General features: G+C 48.2%; 3 protein-coding genes across 3 annotated transcripts; 1 reads left to right on the forward strand and 2 right to left on the reverse strand.

The window, feature by feature from the left end:
* Nucleotides 1–582: 582 nt before the first annotated feature.
* Nucleotides 583–8,535, forward strand: LOC122369105 (ribosome biogenesis protein NSA2 homolog). Its single transcript, XM_043343539.1, has 6 exons — nucleotides 583–596; nucleotides 4,710–4,735; nucleotides 5,829–6,652; nucleotides 7,453–7,585; nucleotides 7,906–8,087; nucleotides 8,353–8,535. The coding sequence occupies exons 2-6, from the start codon at nucleotides 4,723–4,725 to the stop codon at nucleotides 8,500–8,502; spliced, it is 1,302 nt and encodes a 433-aa protein (XP_043199474.1). The 5' UTR covers nucleotides 583–596; nucleotides 4,710–4,722; the 3' UTR covers nucleotides 8,503–8,535.
* Nucleotides 8,536–8,834: 299 nt separating this feature from the next.
* Nucleotides 8,835–17,069, reverse strand: LOC122369102 (innexin inx2-like). Its single transcript, XM_043343533.1, has 6 exons — nucleotides 16,914–17,069; nucleotides 15,610–15,805; nucleotides 15,314–15,451; nucleotides 14,785–15,002; nucleotides 14,231–14,382; nucleotides 8,835–13,820 (listed from the first exon to the last, which is right to left on the reverse strand). The coding sequence occupies exon 6, from the start codon at nucleotides 12,725–12,727 to the stop codon at nucleotides 11,234–11,236; it is 1,494 nt and encodes a 497-aa protein (XP_043199468.1). The 5' UTR covers nucleotides 12,728–13,820; nucleotides 14,231–14,382; nucleotides 14,785–15,002; nucleotides 15,314–15,451; nucleotides 15,610–15,805; nucleotides 16,914–17,069; the 3' UTR covers nucleotides 8,835–11,233.
* Nucleotides 13,771–15,619, reverse strand: LOC122369106 (androgen-induced gene 1 protein-like). Its single transcript, XM_043343540.1, has 5 exons — nucleotides 15,610–15,619; nucleotides 15,314–15,420; nucleotides 14,785–15,002; nucleotides 14,231–14,382; nucleotides 13,771–13,820 (listed from the first exon to the last, which is right to left on the reverse strand). Exons 1-5 carry the CDS (start codon nucleotides 15,617–15,619, stop codon nucleotides 13,771–13,773), a joined length of 537 nt encoding a protein of 178 aa, XP_043199475.1.
* Nucleotides 17,070–18,865: the final 1,796 nt, after the last annotated feature.

An 18,865-nucleotide genomic window follows, 5' to 3' on the forward strand; every position in this document is an offset into this window, starting at 1 on the left:
TTTGCTTGCTAGCCGACAGCAAATGTTGCTTGGGCCTTGATGTTCCTGGGAGGGGATCGGAGGAAAATGGCAGCTCTGCCTCTGACACGGTGGTGTTTAAGTACCGATCTCGCGATATCGACATATTTTTGGTTTGTTTTAGTAGGGATGAAAACTAACTTTTGATCTTCCTGGATTTTCCCGAGGCTGCAGAGCGATTATCGGGCTCGCTCTTCTGGAAAGAGAAGTCCGTACCAAATTTAGGTAGATAGAGTTTTCACAGATATACCCAAGTAAAACATTATAGTGACATATCAGTGTTTTACTACATTCCATGAAAAGATATTTACTTAATTTTCATGCAAAGGAGGTGTTTTTATTTTTTTAATTTCAATTCTAAATTAAATAAATTAAATTTTCCAGTTTTTTACAAATATAGCATATATGACTAAAAATCCCTAGCGAAAAAAAAATAAATAGAAATATATTACTACACTTGCTAACTCTGGAAACAGGCCGTCAACTTCCTTTTACGATTGTGGTGGTCCAGGAGAGGTATGTTCCTCATGAATTTGTCCGTTTATTTATTGTTGAAGACGCCTTCAGCCGTTTTTTCCGTGTATTAGTCTTATGATGTTTTATTCTTTCTCTTCGATTCGGTTAGGCACACGTTTTTACATCTAGCTGGGACAAACTACAGACTACCGAATCAGTCGGGCGCACTGTGGTATCTCCGATTCATTTATGGAGACGTTTCTATTATTGGAAACGTTTCCAATTTTGACTACTCTTCTGTTCCAAAAATGGAAACGCTCGTTCCATAAATAGAAACGCTAACATATCCGCACATATTTTCTTGCCAAGGGTGGCTGGATTCGATGTATAACAACTGTTTCGCGTAAAACAAGCTCAGATACACCAAAAGCACTTGTCTTCTTGCATGGAAAGCTGTCGTATGCATTAAAATTCACGTCTTTAAAATGCTCCTGAATCGTATCCATTTATGGAGACTTAGTTTCCAAAAATGGAAACGCCGATGTTCCAAAAATAGAAACGCTGAAGTTCAAATGTGTGCAAACTGAGCTTAAATGTGGGTCATACCGGCCACCCGTCCCGGTTCAGACATTAGTTAATTCCTATAATATAGACATCATTCTATAGAGAACCTCGCGTTTAGTAACAATACTGTGTCATGCAGTTAATCTGACCAACAATTTCCAGCTATAACTAACTTACCGTGATCTCACCACGATTTCCACCCGCAGTTTGTTTTCAACATGTCAGCTGTCGTGAGAACCTGCAGTCAGCTGTTGCGAAACATCTACGCAGAAATATAGTACCCTTTTTTTAGCCCAACATACTAGGGGAAATGTGGGAAATCGGGGTTTTGGGTGGGGGGAGGGGGGAATGTTTTCACATGGCGGTGATATTTGAAAAGAAAAATATTTTTGTTATAAACAACAATTGAACTTTTCCATTTAATGAGGTAGTACTGGTCAAGTACTGACAGTCCTGGTAGTACTGGTACCTATTTTTAGCCCAACACACTAGGGGAAATGTGGGGAATCGGGGTTTTGGGTGGGGGAGGGGGATTATTTTCACATGATTGTGATATTTCAAGAAAAAATTGTTATGAGCAACATTTCAACTTTTGCATTTAATGAGGTAGTACTGGTCAAGTACTGGTAGTTTCTGGTAGTGCTGGTAGGACTGTTTGATAATTGATATTCATAGCGAAGCTAAGTATTTTTTAGGCTCATTATAGCTATGATAATATTGATGAAGAAATAAACCTATATTTTTATGAGGTTTCAATCAGTCATCAGCACTTTGTGCCGGTTCCTTAGTATTTTTTTCGGGATTTTGCAGCACCTTAAAATGTCTGCTTTTGTACTAAATTTGCTCAGTTCGCATCATAAGTGGCATTTCTGGTTATATTATGCTACTTCAGCCTTCAATATTCCGTGGTAGGAAGAAAACAGTGGTAAAGGTTGTAGACTATCGGATATATAATGTCTGAATGTAACATTTTTGGAGGAAAATGGTGTTCTAGCGCAACCTGTAAGGTTAAGTATTGCCTCGTGCTCGGAGCGAAGCAGTGCATTGCCGTAGGCAATGCCTTAGGAGAGATTACAGGCAATAGTAAATCAAATATTTTTAGGTTAAGTGGTTGTGTATCTGGCTTCAGGCCGAAGGCCTGAAGCCTGATGCATAACCACTTAACCTGAAAATATTTGATTTACTATTGCTTGCAATCTATTCCTGCAAGTAACTTTCTCTCTCCCGGAAGGCAAAAATCAGTAGGTTAGGTTAGGTTAGGTTAGGTTTATTTATGCCCGCGGTAGGCAAAAATCAGTAGGTTAGGTTAGGTTAGGTTAGGTTAGGTTTATTTATGCCCGGTAGGCAAAAATCAGTAGGTTAGGTTAGGTTAGGTTAGGTTAGGTTAGGTTAGGTTAGGTTTATTTATGCCTGTAGGCAAAAATCAGTAGGTTAGGTTAGGTTAGGATCTTCGGTAGGCAAAAATCAGTAGGTAAGGTTAGGTTAGGTTAGGTTAGGTTTATTTATGCCCGGTAGGCAAAAATCAGTAGGTTAGGTTAGGTTAGGTTAGGTTAGGATCTTCGGTAGGCAAGAATCAGTAGGTTAGGTTAGGTTAGGTTAGGTTTCTTTATGCCTGGTAGGCAAAAATCAGCAGGTTAGGTTAGGTTTCTTTAAGCTCGGTAGGCAAAAATCAGGTTAGGTTAGGTTAGGTTAAATTTATATGTGCCCGGGAGGCAAAAATCAGTAGGTTAGGTAAGATTTGGTTAGGCTAAGTACTGTAAAACTGCATTGAACTTGACAACCAACTATTTTTTTCGTCGCTAAAATTTGCTTAAATTTGACAACATGGTCTGCTGCAAAACAATCAGCTAACAATTTAACATAAGGGACATTATTTTAGCTAATACGATGCCCTTACATATAATATATAATTCATATAAAAACGATGTGTGGTAAACCACAAAAAAACAACACCAAATGTCAAAGTATTTACATGTATACATATATTTTTAATTTCGTGGCCACCACTCATTGCCACATTTTGCTGTGTTTTGTATTCGCTGCGCAGCAATTGTCCACATGGCGGAGGCTGACCACTTGAAAGTAGATCGTAATGGCGCGGGTTCGTGTGCTCTGAGGCAGTCGGTTTTGCATCGATTTTTCTAGTGTTTAAAGGTAAGATTTTGCAGGAAACTTGGTGTAAATGTGAAGAGTAAGTGTTTTGTAAGATAGCATGACACTAATCAGATTGAATTAACTACAATGAAAACGCTTGGTTATGATGGCCTCTCCGACCTAAATGTGTTTTTAAAATTCACATGCAACTAAAAATTTGATGTTTTGGGACTGGCTTAGCATCTCGGCTCTCGGCAGTTACCTTGGACGTCGGGTTCGATAATAATACCTTACGAGCCGCAACTTGAGCACATTCAAAAGTCAACTAAAACTAAGATTTCCCAGAAACTACTGGACAGATGTGGTCCAAAGTGGGCAATACATAAAGCGTAGATATCATTTCAATATATAAAATTAATATCCATGTTACACATGAGCTAGAATGAATAAATTCATCGTCAGAATGCAATGGTATTTGGTGTGACGACGGTGCAGACCTTATTTCCATCCTGCTTTTTACGTATTTGCACGGAGATTTACGTTGATCCGAGCCTACGATCATATTCAGCACATTTGAAATATCATAAAATGCCCACTTAAGTCTCCAAATAGGGCTTTGCAACAACTTTCATGCGATTTAATCAAAGATTGACGACCACCAGGCCGCTGGTACACCGAAAACGCAGCGTGATAATGAATGAAAAACTGAAGTTCCCGGTGATGTGGTTGTTCCAATCAATGGGTCAGTCTTTCAGTAGTCTGTTAAAAAACGTTATTTTTGTTCAAAACATTCATAAATGTTATTATTTTCGATTAGAAAAACGTGTGAATTTTTTATCACGTCAACATGTTATAAGCATCGCCTCGTTAGTCAACTTTCGGTTTTCTGATCGGAAAGTCGGAGAACAGGAACATAAACTAGAATGCTGGCTGTCGATTGGTGGCATCCTGCGCATGCCAAATTGCACCAATCAATGCCCAGTTTGCTTTAAAGGTAGCGATGCACACAGCGTCTCCATTTATGGAACAGATCGTTTCTATTTTTGGAAACGGCGTATCCATTTTTGGAACATTGTTCCAAAAATGGAAACGTTTCCATAAATGGATCGGAAATACCACAGTGTGCCCGACTGGAATAGAAGGAATCATTTTAAGCAATTAAATTGGAATTCTTGAGGTGGAAATTAATCGTAGTTGATATTAGCAAGTTAGTAGAATGCTATCAAAAGATAGGGAATCAGGGCTTTGCAATATCAAGTCTTGAAGTCTTGGATATATGGAAAAAGGTGTACTGCCTGTAAAGGCCTGGCTACACTATGCGTTTTCTGCATGTGTTTTTTGCGAGTGCGTGATTTGTGGAATATCGTTGTAGAAAGAATTGACATTACGTTTTTGTTATGTTTTTCATATAAAGTTTTAATTGATATACACGTTTTATTAACTTGTATATAGATATTTAAGGTTTATTTATAATAACTTTTTCTCGAACGATATTCTGCAAAACATGCAAATTCGCGAAAAACACATGCAGAAAACGCATGGTGTAGTCAGGCTGTAACTTCCATTATTCCTTACTGATTGAGTGGGTATATGGCAGAGCTAGGTAAGGATAATTGTGGGATAATTCGATTCAATAATTCAATAATTCAATTCAATATGCAGTTTGAAAACAAGCAAACCTAATTTGTGGATGGCTTCCTTTTTTTGCTGGGCATTTTTTTTTGTAGCATCTCATTTTTCCATGCCCTTTTCCCTTTACAATGCTCAAATTATCAGTAAATGTGATAACTTCATGGTTAACAGTTTTTGTCCTAGACGCCTTGCACACAAATAGGCTGGCCATGCTGGCACTAGGTATGGTCTGATTCATGTTTGCTATACTAATGCCAGTGCCAAATCAGGGAGCAGTGCTGCAGATAGTCTGTTCCAGTTTGGAGCTGGATACATTTTTAATAGTTTTTGGTGAATCTTCTGCAAAGCAACTGATCAGTGGTTCTTAAGTTGCACTATGAAAGGATAAGCATTATGTTTTGATGCCTATGCTCAGATTTATGATCTCTCAAATCTCAATGGTTGATGGAGGGGCTTACGTTTATATGCAACCACATAGCATGGGCTCAGGAGATAGATGACATCATGGGATGTCAAGGTTTTGTCGATCTAAAAGACATTTCTGTGCAGCCAATGATCTTTTTTAGGCTCTAAAGAAGCCCAAAGGTTAATATCAAACTGCCTTAGAGGCTAAAATCCTCAAAGACAAGTATTGGCGAAGATTGCCAGACACCCGGCTGTTGTCATCTATACGGCCTTGGGTTGATGTGGTGTTTTGTAATTTGTAGTTGTGTGATATTGTGATGAAATTTTGATTTAAACACTTCCTGCAAGATGCTAGCTGAATCAATAAATTTTAACTGGCTTTTGGTTATGGATCTTGGGACAAATCACTCATTCAAAAATAATTGTCTGGCATCTTCTTATCATACCTAGCAGACTGTAGTACCAACTACATCAGCTTCTGTTTAATTTCCTTCCTCCATGAAATTGAAACATACTTTTGCTGATTGAGCAATACCTATCCTCATATGCCAGCACTGAAAATGTGAACAAATGAGTTTGGTGTGTAGTCCGTGTTTCAGCTGCCCGCGCGCGCACACTGGCCGTCTGCCTGCTCTGACACGGGCGTCACCCTGTTGCAGGGGCAGCTGGTGTGTGCGCGCGCGGGCAGCCGAAACACGCTGCCGCCATGCCGCAGAACGAGCACATCGAGCTGCACCGGAAGCGCCATGGCTACCGGCTCGACTACCACGAGCGGCTGCGCAAGAAGGAGGCGCGAGAGCCGCGCGAGCGCTCCAAGAAGGCGCAGAAACTGCGCGGCCTCAAGGCCAAGCTGTACAACAAGGAGCGCATGTCTGAGAAGATCCAGATGAAGAAGACGCTCAAGGCGCACCAGGAGAAGAAGACCAAGAAGAAGGATCCGGAGAAGACGCCCGACGGTGCTGTGCCGGCATACCTGCTCGACCGAGAGGGCCAGAGCCACGCCAAGGTGCTCAGCAACATGATCAAACAGAAGCGGAAAGAGAAGGCCGGCAAGTGGGAGGTGCCGCTGCCGAAGGTGAAGGCACAGTCCGAGGCGGAGGTGTTCAAGGTCATCAAGACGGGCAAGCGGAAGAACAAGGCGTGGAAGCGGATGGTGACCAAGGTGACGTTCGTCGGTGAGGGATTCACGCGGAAGCCGCCCAAGTTCGAGCGCTTCATCCGGCCGATGGCGCTGCGCTTCAAGAAGGCGCACGTGACGCACCCGGAGCTGAAGGCCACCTTCTGTCTGCCCATCATCGGCGTGAAGAAGAACCCGAGCAGTGTCATGTACACGGGCCTGGGCGTCATCACCAAGGGCACCGTGATCGAGGTCAACATCTCAGAGCTCGGTCTGGTGACGCAGGGCGGCAAGGTGGTCTGGGGCAAGTATGCCCAGGTGACCAACAACCCCGAGAACGACGGCTGCATCAACGCCGTGCTGCTCGTGTGATCGTGTCCGATGTCATGTGTCGTCAGCTAAATATACATTATCGAACTGGAACGCCCCGGATCGCTGGTGTTCTTTCCCGTCGGTCCGGTCCGGTGGCCGTCTTTCCACCATTCTCGCTCATCGTCTTACGTCACGGCGTAGTCACAGTCACGCGCTGTTGATGGATTCAAGATCTCTAAGCTTCGCGATCTTGACAGCATGTCAGTGGTTGACGCTCGTCAGCAGCGTCCTGCTGCACTGGGGCTGCTGGTTTGGCCCAATCGGCGTTCACCTATTGTGACTGGTTGTGTACCTGATAACATCAGCTGAAGGGTTCTTTTGATGTGAGCCATCATGCACATCTGAAATAAATGGATATAATATATCTGGGGCTATTTGGGTTGTGGACAAATGTAGAGGGGTTGCCATCACTTCTGTAACAGCCAAAGTGCTCAAGATTAATGACGACAATAATTCCTAGCAAGAAAGTTTGCCTTGCTAAGAAACTCGCCATGTCACAATCACCAGAATCTTGCGAATGAAATGCTTCGCCTCCTGTAGAATCGGCGAAACGTCCGTTTTGATCCACGTAATTACACTGCACACTCACCTCAATGAATTATGGCACGAATTTTGTGCTGGTACAAGTGCATATTGCATGAACTGACAGAACGCATTTAGCTGGTTACGGAATGGAACAGGCTAAATCAAATCGCATACTGGTGTTCGCTAGTAAATCTTAGTAAAACGTCGCATTCAGCTGTGATTCCAGGGCTCACTGGTGTTGGTCGTCCCGTTTCAGACCGAAGATGCAGATATTCGTGCAGAACCTAGACAATGCGACGTCGACGCTCGAGCTCGACGCGTCGGCGTCGGTGCTGTCGGTGAAGCAGCTGCTGGAGGCGAGGGAGAACATCCCCGCCGAGGACCAGCTGCTCTCCTACGCCGGTGAGTGCACGATCTGGCACCGAGAGCTCGAAGGCGCCAGCTGTCGCCAAACACTGGTTTACTAGCTGGGCGCCCCTGGACGCTGTATTTGTAAAGGAGGAGGGATCCCAACTCGTTGCCGCGATCCCCGTCGATGGAAAAGAGGGGATGGGGTGGGGGTTATTGTTTATTTTTTTAGAAAATGCATCTATCTTATACATCTTGTCGAACAATAGTTCTCATGTCACTCTTTTTTTTTTAATTTGACATCACTCCTTGCCCGGCCGCTACCGCACTCCGCTCCGCCCTTCGACTGACTCCGGTCCGCTGCGCCCACCCAGGCCACCAGCTGGAGGATGACTGCACCCTGGCCGACTACGACGTCCAAAAGGAGTCGACCCTCTACCTCTCGCTGAGGCTGCTCGGTGGTGGCAAGAAGCGCAAGAAGAAGAACTACACCACCCCCAAGAAGATCAAGCACAAGCATAAGAAGGTCAAGCTGGCCGTGCTGAAGTACTACAAGGTTCGTATAGGAAGCGCTGTGTCAATTTCCAGGGTTGCATTTTTATCGTAGCTTGATGCTTACCGTAGTCGTTTTCCGCCTCAGAAATTTTATGAATGGGTATCAAGCTGCGTTTCTTGCTGGTAAAGCTGTGTTAACACCGATAAAGACATTCTTTACACTAGCGGATTCTTTCGGCAAAAAGAGTGGGAAACATTCAGTATGAAATCGGATAGGAAAATTAGATTGTCTCCGACCGCTGACGTTAACCTTTTTCTCGCTCCAGGTGGACGAGAACGGCAAGATCGCCCGCCTGCGCCGTGAGTGTCCGTCCGAGACGTGCGGCGCCGGCGTCTTCATGGCCTCCATGCACGACCGCCAGTACTGCGGCAAGTGCTACACCACGCTCGTCTACAAGCAGCCCGAGGACAAGTGATGCGTGACGTACAATACACGATCTGAGGCGAGCGCCGGCGTGTGTCAGTGTGAGGACGGAACGGAAGTCGCAGACGCCATGTTCCCGAGCACTGTCCGGCCGCGCGCTGACGGCCCGCCGGCCCCGGATCGGTCACCGACGGTCACGGCCGCAGGGTACGGCTAGAGGTCACCGCCGCCGCTCAGCAGGGCGCCAGCAAACTATGGTTAGCTGGCGTAACTTTCCATAAAACGTCAATTATTTTATCGTTTACCGAGGTGCGCGATGCTCTCTTTCAAATTTGTGTGAAGTAATTGTTTTCTTTATATTCCCAAAGTGTGTTTATTATTCCAAAATCTACCTTTTAAATCGTCAAGAGGGAATACCAAAACGTTCTGTTTGTTGGTTCGCTAATGGGCACCAACAAGTACTATCATATCCATGCTGAGCAGCGGCTAGCCTCGTGTCCTGCCGGTCGCGGCTGTCGGCCGATGCGGGGGCTGCGGTGCTGAGCGCGGCCGGACAGCCGCGGTGTCCCTCCTCTCCGCCTTCAGAGGCGACTAGAGGAGGGGACCGCGGTGTGTCACTGTTGAAACTGGAGATGTGGCAGCCGGCTGCCGATGGCGGATGGTTGTAGGTGGCGCTCCGAGCGCACTTCTTGTAGGCAGGTGGCACCACTGGCGACCGGTTCCGGATATCTACTCCATTGCTCCGTATGACCACGGATCACATGACGAAATCTTCTCGCGATCACACGCACACGTTTCCAGGCAAGACAGTAAGACTTCTGGGAAACTTAAGGGCCGCTGGTGATACGTTATCTATTTGGAGAGGGGATCGTTTTCCCAGCAGCTGACCGTCTGGCCTAGTGGTGAAGACGCTTGTTTCGAAAGATTTTCCCAGCACTGGTGAGTGCCGAGTGGTGCAAGCCATACCAAAACAGGCGCAAAGGATCTGGATAAGTGGGAACACCGTTCCCGACTAAAACTACCGATAAGCAATGTAATGAATTTATGCATCTTTCAGGGGTTGGTAATAGAGTTGCAAAGTTTTCCCAATGGGCTGCTACCGGCACCGCCCCGCCCCACAACAATTTTCTGGGATACCGGCATGCTACCACGCCCCAAGCCAAAAAAACCGCCAAATTACCGGCATACCGGTAATTTGGCGGTAATTTTAATACGGCATATGGAACTTTTACCACAAAATGTATTTTGCAGTGGCTAAGATTGCTGTTATTACAATTCAATAGCCTCTTAGTGTCCAAAGTTTGAATCATATGCTGATAATTTTTTTGTGTGCAAAATCAAAAATACCGGCATGCTACCGGCAAGACATGCCAGATACCACGAAAAAACCTGCGGTAGTGAAAAATTACCGGCATGCCGGTAGTGCGGTAGGGAAATTTTGCAACTCTAGTTGGTAACTAACTCCAAGACCAATGGTTTGATGGTTATTGCAGGTGGTAGGAATCAATTTGAGCCATTAATTTGATCAAAACCGAAGCCAGTGCGCTTTGTTTTCAGTAGCACTGCGTGTCTCGTGCAATTTATGGGGATTTCATGCCGTAGGTCCCTATCCACTAAGTTCTTGATGCGATTCAGTCGTTGTTTTGTTCGTATTTATTGTTCAATCGAAGTTGGGGCTCTGCAACCGTTGAGGAATTGAGGGGCGCACTCTTCATTTTCCAACACCCACACTTCCATAATCAGCCACACCACACACTAGATTAAATTGTTACAAGCTCATGTGGCCTATCGTCGCTCACTGGTTTCGTCATTCACGGTAACTCGTTGCTGATCAGTGATCACACTCAATGCGGACTGGTGACCTGCGAGGACCTCTGCCCGAGCGGCTGTCGGCGGCACCGGACTTCGAGCACCACTCGACGCTTATCTGAAGGACCGGAGACGGCGTCTGCGGAACGGACCCTCGCACACAGGTAAGGAAGACGAGAGAACACTCGAAACTATCGTGAGTTAGAGTAAATAAGAGGAATATGTACTGAAGTAGTTCTTCAGTACATGCTTTTTACTAACTTTCATATTGCCTTGCACTCATTCTGTTCGAACTTTGGTCAATACAAGAAGTACCTGCAAACACTTGTTTTTATTCTCGCTGACGGTTATCGTCGAGGGACCTGCGAAGGCGCCTACGGCCTATGGAGCTGCCGCTGAATAAGACTACTCTCCGCCGAGCCGAGCCATGTGTTTTTCCTATATTCCCGGGGTCGGGTCTAATGCTGTCACAGAAGAACGAGAAACGCGGATGACGCCACTAATGTCATGTGTTGGGAATTAAATCAGGAACACTTGTCTGCCACACCATTTCATCTATCCGCTACTCCAAAGTCAAATCTAGAAGTTTAATTTGGTCCCTTGGTGGGTGGAGCGCTGAGCGGTCTGTTCAGAACTTCAGACGTTCAGTTTGGCCCCGGTTAGTTTGGTCTGATGATACGTAGAGCGCCGCTGACCGGTCACTATGGTCGGTCAGCCAGTCAGTTTGGTCTGGTGGTCGGTGGACCGCCGGTGGCCGGTCAGCTTGGTCAGCCGGTCAGCTTGGTCTGGTGGTCGGTCAGCCGGTCAGCTTGGTCTGGTGGTCGGTGGACCGCCGGTGACCGATCAGTTAGGGTAGATCAGCCAGTCAGTTTGGTCTGGTGGTCGGTGGACCGCCGGTCGGTTAGATCAGCCGGTTAGTTTGGTCTGGTGGTCGGTGGACCGCCGGTGGCCGGTCAGCTTGGTCTGGTGGTCGGTCAGCCGGTTAGTTTGGTCTGGTGGTCGGTGGACCGCCGGTGGCCGTCCGACCACTGCGACGCGCGCCGGGAGAGCGCCACGCTGATGGCCGGCAGCAGCAGCTCCTGGTGACTGGCGGCCAGGTGGCGCACCAGCTCGCTGAAGGCCAGCGCGTCCATGTGCCGGCCGATCTGACAGAGCAGGAACCAGTCGGCCACTGTGCACTGCTCGAACACCTGGCGGCCGTGGTCGCGCAGCTCGGGCACCAGCCGCGCCAGCAGCAGGTTCCGGCGCACCTTGGGCACCGCCAGCGTGACCGCCCGGAACAGCACGTACACGACCGTCAGAGCCGCCAGCAGCGCCGTCCACACCCACACGAACACGAACAGCTTCTCGTTGAACACGTTGTGCGGCAGCACGCAAACGGCGTCCACCCGCTCCAGGGTGCCCGAGGCGCCGAACTTGGCGAACGTGCACTTGGCGAGCGGCGGGAACACGAGGTCGGGCTCGGGCGGTGTGCCGGTGAGCAGGGCGGCTGCGCGGGATACGCAGTACCGGCCGAAATCCACACCCAGAAACAGGTCAATGAGGAACAGATTACCGATGACGTTCAGTAGACACGCGAGCTCGACGAAAAAGAACGTCTTGACGATGCTTTGGTTGACCTTGCCCATGCGTGCCGAGAGATAGCCGGCGAACGACATCAGTTTGGTGGAACTAGCATGCATGGTCGTGTCAGGCTGGTCTACCTGAAAGGCCAGGCAGTCGCGGAGCACGCTGCCTGTGCTGTGCTTCCACAGCGCGTACGGCAGGTAGAAGGCCAGCGCCTGCAGGCAGAACATGAACGGCACCCACTGGTAGTAGGAGTGTTTCCTCACCGTGCCCTCTCCTCCTCCGCCGAGGCCGGCCGGCGCCTCCCCGCCTCTTCCGCCGGTGACGCTGAACGTGGCCGTCACGAAGCAGTAGCTGTTCATGAGCTGACGCGGCACGCGCGCGTCCGTGGAGCACTCGATGGGCTCGCCGGCCAGGCTGCGCGTGCTCACGACAAAGGCAGCGACCAGCAGGAGCCGGGCGGTGGCGCGGTGGTGCAGGCGCATCACGAGCGTGTCCAGCTGGTGGTCCGTCTCGCGCGTGTGCAGGAGCGCGCTCAGCTTGGAGAAGGCCGGCAGCACGGCGCCGGCCATCCTGGCGGCGCTGGCACGCCGGCCGGCCGCGCTGCCGCGCTCTGTACGACCGGCCAGCCTGAGCGGCCGACGCCGGGCGCGCGCGCCGACCTCCGCGCCTTGGACGCGAGATGGACAGGTCGGCCGCTGAGACACGGAGGGACCGCGAGGCCGCACTGGAGCTCTCCGAGAGCGCAGCTGTGAAGCGGTTTGGCAGAGCTGGGCTCGCAGCCCCCGGTGCTGAGTACTCTGCCGAACCGCGTCAGCTCTGCCTCTGAGCTCCCTCCGAGAACTGCTGCCCGCAGGGGCGCACACCAGGCGCCTGACTGCCATCCGCCGGTCACGGCACATTTCGTCCGTGTCCGGTGTCGTGCTAAGGGAGATTCGGGCACCCTCCTGACATCCGGTACCGTGCTAAGGATATCGTCACAGAGCCCGGCCCCCTGGACGAGGGCGATGTGCTATCAGAGACGCTTCCTCGCTTAGTATCGGCCACGACAAGGCGCATGGTTAACCCGCACGCGATCAGATTGCGTTGAAGTTGGTAGGTCGAGGTTCGTAAGCGACGGACTGGGCTCCGCTGCCGATTCACGCTCGATTTAGTGTCTTAGAGAGTAGAGCACAAACGGCTGGCAGATTTATACTGCACCCTGCATCCCTCAAAAATCATCCAGCTTGGATGTGTTAAGGATTTATTGCTGTACCAGTGCAATATCGACAATCACCTATATCAAATATGTAACGATTATGAAATCAAATCGACTTCATCAGGCAACAATAAATCACGATGTGATTGTGATCACTTGTGCGTAGAACAATTAAGTTGATCGTTGTATATCTGACTAGTGGACGGCATACCGTCCGGACGCGTAATAGACAAACAAACTTAGGTCCACAGTTGCATGACGCGCACAAACTGAAACAGTAGCCAAACGACAGGGAGTCAACACCACCAGCATACACAACGCGTGCTACTGTGGTTTCGCTACGCCATATGAATCGGGGCTCGTTGCATCTGCAGCTATCCAAAGAACATCGCCAATCCTAAACGGCACGTATCGCCGGTGCATAATAATCATGCAATGATCTTATCCTTGAGTGAAATAATCTATCCGCTACCATCGAATTATAATCTCGCTAAATCAAAATCACTGTGCAGACTGCGGCCGGCCGTGCTCGGCAACAGACGTGCGACACCAGCACGATAATTCCACCTTCGCTTCGTCATCAGCCAGCGCAACTCAGCATGAGCAGGCGAAAACGCCGAAGGGTGACGCGACACATTTACCGACGAGTGTTCCTTTCACTATGGCTATCTCCGGCGCCCCGGCAGAAGGCTTACGGTATTAGCTGGCAGGGACCTTACCGACCAGAGGCGGAGAGAGAACGACAGATCAGCGCCGCTTTTTGGTCGAGTCGACCTGCGCCAGCGCCTTCTCGTTACCTGCGGGGACAGACGGGAATAAGTGTTACCGTGTTAGTTCTGGAGAGACCGAAAAACTGGGGAGAACACGACGTGACTTTACAGTTTACTCTATAGTGCTGTGTAGTCGCTAAGATTGCGTGAGTGTCGATAGCCATATTGTTGTGAACATTGATGTTGATCTTATTGACGTACAGTGACTTTACTTTGCGAACACGCTTATTCCACGAGCTATCAGCGGACAGGGTGACAATATGATCCCGAGCACATAGACACGTGCCGAGCTTTATCACGTCCGACACAAAAGGCAAGTCATCACTCAGCTAACGAACACGGCCCACAAATACATTTGTATCGCATATCAGGTACCGTTCACCCGATAGGCGCTATCGCCCCGCCCCACCATTCAGCCGCGCCGTCGGCCAACTCACCCCAGACGAAGTTATCGAATCCCTTGCCGAGGAAGAAGAGACAGACTCCGATGAGCAGATTCACACCCATAAACGCCACGCGCATGGGCCAGCTCAGCACGCGCAGGATGCCGTACACCCAGAGATTCTCCACCAGCGCCAAATGCAGCGTCCTGTCCATAAACAGATATGGGTAGCGAGGGGGGGGGGGGGCAATTAGTGACACAGTCGGCATAAGAGACAGGTTTAAATAGGGGATACCTTCTACCGGAAGATGAAACTATGCCAATTCACCTACCATTTTACATGTGTGACGTGACTGTCAGATTACTAGACACACAATTGACACGAGGCTCCGTGTTATCAGCAAATGCAAGATAAACGGCGCAAGAAATGCTTGCAGGTGATGCATGCTCCACTGAGTACCTATCTCTCTAAATCGTATAGCAGACCATATTCCATTATATTCCATTCTACATTGCCGCTCTGGAGCTCAAAATGCCCCGATACTTCAAAAGTACGACCAACACGGATCGCCGAGCGTCTGTAGTATGTAGTATGTAGTATGCACTGACCATCCGAGGTAGGTGGCGAGGAAGCCCATCAGCAGGCCGAGCGAGAGCCGGTTGCAGGCGTAGTTGTGCCGCTCCAGCGCCACCTCCAGCAGGCCGATCAGCAGCGGCATGGTGTGCACGCCGTGGTTCAGCAGCGCCGGGTAGTGCGCGTCCAGGATGGCCGGGAACACCAGCTCGCGGTCCACGAAAAACACGCCCCAGAACATGATGCTCACCAGCTGCAGAAACAGAACCGTGTCGATGGTGGTATCAAGGGAATATCGGGACGGCATCTAACCCAAATATCCGGCGACAAAACTCGAGCGGTTAAAATGTTCTCGACAAAATACACAGACAAGGGACATGTCTAGATGCCTAACTGTATAAAAAGCATTTTTCAGGAATCCTTGAAGTTGAAGCCATGTTGCTGTCAGCATTATCCTAGCCATTTTTATTATATAATAGAAATTGGTTAGGATAATACATAGCTGTGTTGAAACAGAAATGAGTACTACTGACAACCTTCATAGCTCGAGCTGCCAGTCCTCACCATTCCCACGGGAAGAGCAATGGATGTGAAGAAGACGTCACGGATCTTCTGCAGCTTGGTGACCTTGCTCTTGTCGAAAGTGTTGCTGCCAAAGAGATCGTTCACCACTGCCAAGCAGTAATAAACAAGCTGACAGGTCTGGAAAGAAGATGATGAAATTCAGCTTGAGAGGATAAATGTGTAATTTACAAACAGCAGACACTGTTCTATGATTGAACCCATTCAATTTAGGTAAGCTATACATGCTGACATACCAAAAACCAGCTGCTAGCTCACCACACAGTTGCAACACTCACCAGGCCCCATATGGTCAGATACTTCCATCGTCCACCCAACCGGTCCCTCTCAAAGGCCAGCTGCTTCACAACATGGTGGTGTGGGTCGTCTGGGTCCGTGAGGAACAGCACATGGGTGTCGTAGTAAGTGCAGCCAGCGAAGATGGCAGCCCCCAGGGCGTGCAGAAGACAATGGGCCACCATATCAGCCTGGAATCTGTTGGGAGAAAACCATATTACATAACTGCAGAAAAAGATGCACAAACAACTCTTCAAATTATTTCTTTCAGTATCTGTTTCAAGATCAGTGTGTTTGGATTTCCCAACAACCCATTCCCATAAGTACCTATATCTGTGAGAGTTAGGGGCATTACAGTTGGGGAAACTACGAGGAGCCAAACAAAAATTGGATTAGCCAATCAGCGGCTGGAGTGGGCGGGGCGATGACCATATATGGTCATAAAATCAGACAACTTCATCTTTTCAATGAATTTTAGCATTCAAATGAAAAAATAAGGCATAAGAATGTTTTTTAACCACACAAGACCTACAATCACCCGGTGCATAATTAACTGGCGGCTCTAAATCGCAGAGTTACAACGCAAGGTCAAACCGTGATTGGCAAATATGGCGGATTGAAACAGACGCGCCAAAAAATGTAAGCAGTACCGTGGTTTAAAAATGTCATTATTTTTATTATTTTCTTTATGGTTTTTCTAATTGTAGTTAAGTTATTATTTTAGAATTAAATATTTTTGTTTATTGTAATTAAATTAAATCTTTCAACAATTTTCTTTCATAAAACCAATCCATTTATTGAATGGCCAGCTGATTGTGACGCCCAGAACCTGCAGAAAAGCCGTTTTCCCATCGCCATTTTCGAGTCAATTCGCCGAATTTAATCAAATCACACCAATTGCTAGTGAAAAATGGAAGCCTTTTCTCTCCAATAAGTGGACGCGATACCGCAAGTACCGACTTGTTATACCGTTTTTTACCCTTAGTAGCGGGGGCTGCATTTATGCCCATATATGGTCATCAAAAGTCCATTTATTGACCAATCCATTTTTTGACATTCGCCTCGTAGTTTCCCCAACTTGAACTGATTATAGGGCCCACAACATTCTCTGGGTACCGGACCCACTGTAAGAATAACAAAATGCAAATGCACACAATATCAGCTAAAGCAAACTTCTAAAACCGACAAAGATAGTGGATAGAAACATTCTAAGCACACATCAAACAGAGTCGGCATCAAATTCATCACCATTTTAAGATACCTACAGAACTGAAAGATAAAATCGATAAAATGCTGAAGTACCTACCCGTTTTGCGGATGTGGATAAACAACGATTCTGCACCACCTTCACACAGTATATCAACTGATATCAATATAGAAATCCCACCTTAACCTATGTTATATTTCCGGTATCGGTAACCCTGGCGTCACCGGTAGCATTTTCGTTCAAGGTTAAGGTTTCCTGTATTAGGCAGCATTAGGCCACCGTGCCAAGCCGAAGCATGCTGTGACGTCACTGGGTAAGAGAACGTACCACGCTATCAGTATCGACTGAGACTCAGATAGACTCAGAACGACTCAGGCAGACTCAAACTGACTCAGACCCACTCAACCGACTCAAATAGATTCCAATCGACTCAGACCGACTCAGAACGACCCAAACTGACTCAGACCGACTCAACAGACTCAAATCGATTCTGATCGACTCAGGTCTCAGACAGACTCAGAACGACTCAGGAAGACTCAAACCGACTCAGGCAGACTCAAACTGACTCGACCGACTCAGGACGACTCAAAGTGACTCAGACCGACTCAAACTGACTCAGACCGACTCAACCGACTCAGATCGATTCCGATCGACTCAGAACGACTCAGGCGTACTCAAACCGACTCAAATCGATTCCGAGCGTCTCAGTCAGACTCAGAATGACTCAGGCAGACTCAGACAGACTCAGAACGACTCAGGCAGACTCAAACCGACTAAAATTGATTCCGAGCGACTCAGACAGACTCAGAACGACTCAGGCAGACTCGGGCCGATTCAGATAGACTCAGGCAGACTCAAACCAACTCAGGCAGACTCAGACTGATTCAGATCGATTCCGAGCGACTCAGAAAGACTCAGAACGACTCAGACAGACTCAGGCGGATTCAAACCGACTCGACAGACTCAAACCGATTCAGTTCGATTCAGCCCGACTCATAACGACTAAAACTGACTCAGACCGACTCAACCGACTCAACCGACTCAAATCGATTCCGAGCGCGACTCAGACAGACTCAGAACGACTCAGGCAGACTCAGACAGACTCAGAACGACTCAGGCAGACTCAAACCGACTCAAATCGATTCCGAGCGACTCAAACTGACTCAGACCGACTCAACCGACTCAAATAGATTCCGAGCGACTCAGACAGACTTAGAACGACTCAAACTGAGTCGGAGTCTGTCTGAGTCGATCTGAATCGGTTTAAGTCGGCTTGGTCGGTTTGAGTCTGCTTGAGTCTGCCTGAGTCGCTCTGGGTCTGTCTGAGTCGTTCTGAGTCGATCGGAATCGATTTGAGTCAGTTTGAGTCGGTCTGAGTCAGTTTGAGTCGTTCTGAGTCGGTCAAGCCAGTTTGAGTCTGCCTGAGTCGTTCTGAGTCTGTCTGCGTCGATCGGAATCGATTTGAGTCGGTTGAGTCAGTTTGAGTCGTTCTGAGCCGATCGGAATCGATTTGAGTCGGTTGAGTCGGTCTGAGTCAGTTTGAGTCGGTCTGAGTCAGTTTGAGTCGGTCTGAGTCAGTTTGAGTAGTTCTGAGTCGGTCGAGTCAGTTTGAGTCTGCCTGAGTCGGTTTGAGTCTGCCTTAGTCGTTCGGAGTCTGTCTGAGTCGATCGGAATCGATTTGAGTCGATCTGAGTCAGTTTGAGTCGTTCTGAGTCGGTCTGAGTCGGTCTGAGTCGATCGGAATCGATTTGGGTCGGTTGAGTCGGTCTGAGTCAGTTTGGGTCGTTCTGAGTCGGTCTGAGTCGATTGGAATCTATTTGAGTCGGTTGAGTCGGTCTGAGTCGATCGGAATCGATTTGAGTCGGTTGAGTCGGTCTGAGTCAGTTTGGGTCGTTCTGAGTCGATCTGACTCGATTGGAATCTATTTGAGTCGGTTGAGTCGGTCTGAGTCAGTTTGAGTCTGCATGAGTCAGTTTGAGTCTGCCTGAGTCGTTCTGAGTCTATCTGAGTCTCAGTCGATACTGATAGCGTGGTACGTTCTCTTACCCAGT

Source organism: Amphibalanus amphitrite, unplaced genomic scaffold (genome assembly GCF_019059575.1).
Source record: "Amphibalanus amphitrite isolate SeventyFive unplaced genomic scaffold, NRLGWU_Aamphi_draft 001006F_arrow, whole genome shotgun sequence".
Classification (NCBI taxonomy): Eukaryota; Metazoa; Arthropoda; class Thecostraca; order Balanomorpha; family Balanidae; genus Amphibalanus; species Amphibalanus amphitrite.